This window comes from Malus domestica, chromosome 17 (assembly GCF_042453785.1).
Source record: "Malus domestica chromosome 17, GDT2T_hap1".
Lineage (NCBI taxonomy): Eukaryota > Viridiplantae > Streptophyta > Magnoliopsida > Rosales > Rosaceae > Malus > Malus domestica.
This window is the reverse complement of record NC_091677.1, coordinates 29,372,041-29,377,851: the sequence shown is the minus strand read 5'-3', so window position 1 is coordinate 29,377,851 and position 5,811 is coordinate 29,372,041. Positions and strand designations below refer to the sequence as shown.

At 39.9% G+C, this 5,811-nt stretch overlaps 1 protein-coding gene across 2 annotated transcripts; it reads left to right on the top strand.

The window, feature by feature from the left end:
- Positions 1–553: 553 nt before the first annotated feature.
- On the top strand, positions 554–3,811 carry LOC103405665 (uncharacterized). 2 transcript variants are annotated; one of them, XM_008344689.4, is made up of 3 exons: positions 554–966; positions 1,600–1,887; positions 2,459–3,811. In XM_008344689.4, exons 1-3 carry the CDS (start codon positions 814–816, stop codon positions 3,581–3,583), a joined length of 1,566 nt encoding a protein of 521 aa, XP_008342911.3. In that variant the 5' UTR covers positions 554–813; the 3' UTR covers positions 3,584–3,811. The 2 variants fall into 2 exon arrangements, with proteins under 2 accessions (XP_008342911.3, XP_008342910.3); XM_008344688.4 differs by having other exon boundaries at positions 598–966; positions 1,597–1,887.
- The last annotated feature ends 2,000 nt before the right edge of the window (positions 3,812–5,811 follow it).

Below are 5,811 nucleotides of genomic sequence, written 5' to 3'. Positions count from 1 at the left end.
AGAGTTTGAAAAGTAAACGGCGGAGCGGATGACTGGAAATAAAAACCTAGACTAAGAAAAGTAAAAGATAGCAAAAATATGAAGTTTTGTGTGTTGATCAAAAGATCATTTTCCTTCTCCAACTCCGTCTACGTAAGTTTATATTATGTTATCAGTCCCAAACACGGATAAAGAAAGAGAGAGAAGATGTTAGGTAATCGACACTCGGCATTGCATTTTCACTTCAAATCCCTATGATAACGAATTATAAACGAAATGGCGCTAAAGCTAGCTCGTCACCCAGAAAAGAGGTGTTGCGTGAGCCCGACCATAATAAAGTGAGCAAGGAAATGATCGATGGATCTCTATCAGCTTCCGAATGCAGAGTCAGAGTACGGTAGAAACTTCATTTTCAACCACTGTGTCTTAAGCCCATATCGAAAAGTGGACTTTACATAAGCCCATATCTTACGCAACAGTTTGAGATTTGGATTTTCAAAATTTTAGGGGACCATATTGAAAAGTGGACTTTATATAAGCCCATATCTGCAAAATGAAAAAGCATGGTCGGTGCAGCTCATCCTTATCTTACCGCAAACTCCAACACTATCTTCCTCGTGTTTCTTATTTTTAATTAAATAAAACTAAATATCAAAAAAATTAAATTATATTAAATTAAATTAGTGGAACAAAAAACCAAAACCAAAACCAAACACCCAGGTCTCTGTCTCTTTTATTATTCTCTCAATCTCCCTATCTTCTTCTCCATCTCGAATTTTCTCTCTCTACAAAAACCCTAAATTTCTCTCTCTACGCTTCCTAATCATTTCCAATATGGCGTCTGGATCATCGGCTCGGGGCAACCCGGGCTCACAGGGATTCGATTTCGGGTCGGACGACATTCTCTGCTCCTACGAGGACTACGGCAACCAGGACTCCTCCAATGGCAACCACAGTGAACCTGTCATGGGGAATAATTCCGGGAAGGTACTTTTACTGCTCCCACCTTTGGATTCTTTCGCGACGCTTTGCTGATGAAGGTTGCTGGATCTAGGGATTAGCTGATTGAGCTGTAATTTCATGGGATTTTGGTTTTTGTTAATTTAGGGTTCCGGATCATAGGCGTAATTGGGTACAATTTTGGATTTTGTTTTATCTATTTTGCATGTTTTTGTTTTAATTTTTTTAACTTTACGAAATGGATGTGGCTTAGATTGGTAAGGCTGTGAATTAGAACGAAAGGAATTTAATTTATATTTTTACTCACTTGATTTCCCTAAAACGAAAATGATTTGGGAATTTGTTAAATGATACAAGTTTGAATTTGCACCTGATGGGGAATTCTGGTTCTGGTTTTGCACAGAGAAGAGAAGACAATTATGCTCTTCGGCTTAGAAAATAAATTTTGCACGTTGGGAAACCATTTGTCATTAACAAACTTATTGTTCAACAACACGTTAAATTCGAAGTTCAGAAACCTTTCAAGTTATTTTTCTTTTGTTCCATTTTGATCTTTTGTCATTACTTTGAACCCTAATACGTGTTAGTTATCGAGTCTTAAAATGGGTTGGAACCTATTGAATTTGCTAACTAGTGGCTGTTGCATTCTACATATAGCAGGATTTTCAGAGAAGTAGAATGTCAAGACAACCGATGTTCTCTTCTCCTGCCTATAGCCAGCCGGAAGAATCTCTTCATCAAGATGTAACTGCTACTGTTGAAAAGAGCATGAAAAAATATGCTGACAATCTCATGAGATTTCTTGAAGGAATTAGTTCACGGCTTTCGCAGCTGGAATTGTATTGCTACAATGTTGACAAGTCAATTGGTGAGATGCGATCTGATTTAGGTCGTGATCATGAAGAAGCAGAGTCAAAGCTCAAGTCTCTTGAGAAACATCTTCAAGAAGTGAGTTGCAACTCTAAATTAAGCATTTCAGATGGTGCATATATTCAATTTGTTTGGATTGGAATGTGATTTTATTGATCTTTCTGTTTGCCAATATTTATAGGTTTTCAACTTTTCATTAACCCACTTTTTTTTATGGATGCGATGCTTTGGTGTGTTCTGCTACAGTGGTTCTACCATACGTTTCTTGGGCTTCAAAAGGAGTTGTAGTAAAGTATTTTGTTAGGTACACAAGGGTGATCCTGTGGCCCCATGATTTGGGTGGATCCATCCTTTTCTTAGCTTTCTTAGGATTAAGAGTTTGGCAGTGTGAAATTTTGAATGTGAGACCTTCATAGTCAATTTATGAGTGCTAGTCTTTTTCTTCTTGCATCATATCTTGATTTTTCTCATCCGTACCTAACGATTTTTGCATCTTTTACTTGCACACTCTGTTAAATTGTTGAGTAATTGGGCCCGGGCTGTTCTCATCTTCGTAAAATGTAGTTTATCTTTCCACCCAATGTTTATTAGTTTGACTTTGTAGAGATGATTTTAGCAGTCATTGAACTTTTTCCAATGCCCACTTCAGGTCCATAGGTCTGTCCAGATCATAAGGGACAAGCAAGAACTTGCGGAGACTCAGAAAGAACTAGCTAAGCTTCAGCTTGCACAGAAAGGATCTGCATCTTCAACCCATTCCCAATCCAATGAGGACAGAGCTTCACCACCCACCTCTGATGCTCAGAAAGCTGACCACCCATCTGAAACACATAACCAGCAATTGGCTTTAGCCCTGCCACATCAAGTGGCGCCACAGCAGCAGCCTGTGGCACCTCCCACACAGCCCCCTCCACAGAATGTGACTCCACAACAATCCTATTATTTACCAACCCAGTTACAAAATCCACCACCTCAGGCACAACATCCGCAGAATCAATATTTGCCTCCTGATTCTCAGTATCGAAACCCCCAAGTGCAAGAAATGCCAAGGGTGACACCACGGCCAACACAATCGCAAGTGAATCAGACACAAGTCCAGTCGTTCCCTCCGTATTCGCAACAATTACCGCAGAGTCAGGTGCAATTTCCACAACAGTCCTCTATGCAACCCCATATGAGGCCACCATCAACAAATGTCTACCCTTATCCACCTAGTCAACAAACAAACCCATCTCCTCCAGAGTCTGTACCAAACAGCATGCCGATGCCAGTGCCATATTCCAACATTCCTCAACCAGGGCCGGGTCGTTCTGATCCCATGCCTTTTGGATATGGTGGAGCTGGTCGAACAATGCAGCAGCAGCCTCCGCCTCAGCAAATCAAGGGGGCTTTTGGTGCTCAACCAGGTGAGGGATATGGGGCTGCTGGTCCTCACCCTGCACTTCCTCCAGGGAGTACTTATATGGTCTACGACAGTGAAGGGGGTAGAACTCAATATTCTGCTCATTATGGATATCCTCCTGCAAGCATCTCTCATCATACACCACAGCCAACAACAGCTCCAAATCTTATGGCTCGGAATCAACAATTCCCACCTAATCACCCTTACAATGAGTTGATTGAGAAATTGGTACCCATGGGGTTCAGGAGCGATCACGTTGCAAGTGTGATTCAGAGGATGGAGGAAAGTGGCCAACCCATTGATTTTAATGCAGTGATTGACAGGTTGAATTCACATCCATCTGGGGGTCCTCAGAGAGGATGGTCAGGGTAAAAGAATTACGTACCTATCTATCTTCCATTTCCAATTGGGTGACAGTCATGCGTGTGTTTTATTATTACGCATTGAATAAAGGCTTATATGATGTGTATGGTGTCCTCAGCCCTCATATATATGGTTTGAGAGATGCTATGATTTTTGTATATTTGTAAACCTCATTCCTAGCCGAATGGCGCTTTTATGCCGTACTTGGATGTCAAGCAATAGAAAACACTTGTCGTAGATCTCTCCCTCTCCGTTCCCTGTCGATACTTTAATGTTTCTCTTCTTTCAATTTCTCGTCCTTGTCTAGCAAGTTAAGTTGGTGTTGGATGTGTGTGTTTGAATGGATTGCAATTGTAGCGATGAAGGCCCCGGTGCGGTGCATTTTGTTGATTTTTTCATGAGGCTCGACTTTGAGATTAGATTGTGATGGTTTGTGGCCGGCAGCTTTCTGTTTCTGCGCTGAAATATAAGAGAGTATCTAATGGCTTTTTGACTTTTGATTGCTTGTGATCGAGTATGTTATGTCTTTATTGGCATGCTTGTTCTTTACTTTGTTGATTGCGAGCTTTGCTCCGACAATCGCTCCATGCAGTCTTCTCCATTTCTCTCTCTCTTGGTGCAACCGATGGTGTCGCTGCCCTGACGGGCCCCCGAACTGGGACTGGTGCGGTTGTCCGCCTTATTACCCGGATAAGATCGTGAGGAAGGGAGAGAAGTCGTAATCAAAGTGCGAGCCCAAGCATACTTGTAGCTAAATGAACAAAGCGTTGGTGATAACATGAAAGGCGTTATTTTTGTTTGGTTAATTGGGAGGGATGAACGCATTCTTTTGGGTTTGGCTTCTTTTCGGTTGTCATTTTAAATTAAAGGAAAACTAATGAAAAGTTCAAAAAAACTTTAGTTTTAATGAAATGACAAATGAAGGTGTAGTGAATAATATCAGGGAAATGTAAAAATGTGATTTTTCGTTAAAAATGAACAGTACCGGGAGTGTTTTGTTAAAACTTCCTTTAATTAATTTGTGTTTGTTATTTTTTTCGATTACATAGGGGCCCAAAGCCCAAGAAGAACGCCAGCCCAAGGGGCTTACACAAACGGTCGGATTACAACCCCGGAATGATAGAAGTAAACCAACAATTGAAGAAGGAGGGTCATCCAACATAATGCAGTTCAAGTCCGAAGAAAAACTCAGCTTGCCAAATCATTAGCCACCATATTCCTTTTCCTATGCATGTATGACTCAAAACACATTGATCAAATTGAGAAATCAAGCGATGACAACTCTATAACAAAGAAGCCAAGGGATATATCATGCACAGTACATATAAAGAGTGACACTAAAACAACAGTCAGATTCCACAAGCATCCTCCCAACACCTTTATCCAACGTCATTTTCAAACGCAAAAAGAGACCCCACAGTTCAGCTTCAAGGACTTCTCCTACTTCCATATTAGTTGAAAATCCCCCAATCCAAGAGCCCTGATGATCTCTAAGAACTCCTTCATAACCGATAGCATAAACCAGACCTCTGAAAATGTTTGGGCTTGTTATAGGCCCACATATACTTTTTGGTAGTGTGTTTGTAAACATTTAATACTTGAAAACGCTAAACCTCGTATGCATGCCTACTATATAGTGGGCCTCTAATCACCTTTTATTGAATATGAGTCTCACATCGAGAAATTGAGAAAATAAAATACAATATATAAGTATATGATGCTACTCATAATAACACCGCGGTTTGTTGTAATAAAATCCAAAACCCAACACTATATTGGGCCAATATTGATGTGGTTAGAAATGGGCTAGTTTAGGGATAGGTCAGTTGTTCGTCTCTCTGAATATCTAACACTTGTTTACTCTATTTCTTTCTTATTTAACCGAAATTTCTAAAAGTTTGAAAGTCTTGGCCCAAAGATAACCTTAAAATAATTATAACTTTTTATTTTGATACCGTGAGAGCTTTTTATGAACGAGACGATATTCTAGACTACATAAAAATACAAATTTAACTAGAATTAAACAAACATCCTATCTGACAAATTGGCTTGCCTTAACCATGCGTATCTGCAAGAGCTAAGTTGTAGAAAAACGACAATTAACATGGAAGATATTGTTGCTCTTTTTCTTCTCTTTTGTTGTTTCTTTTTGTTCTTGGAATACTACGGGTAAGTGCATGCAGAATTCTGAAAAAAGCCAAATTTTGAATTTTCTCAATGTATGAGGTCACTCCAGA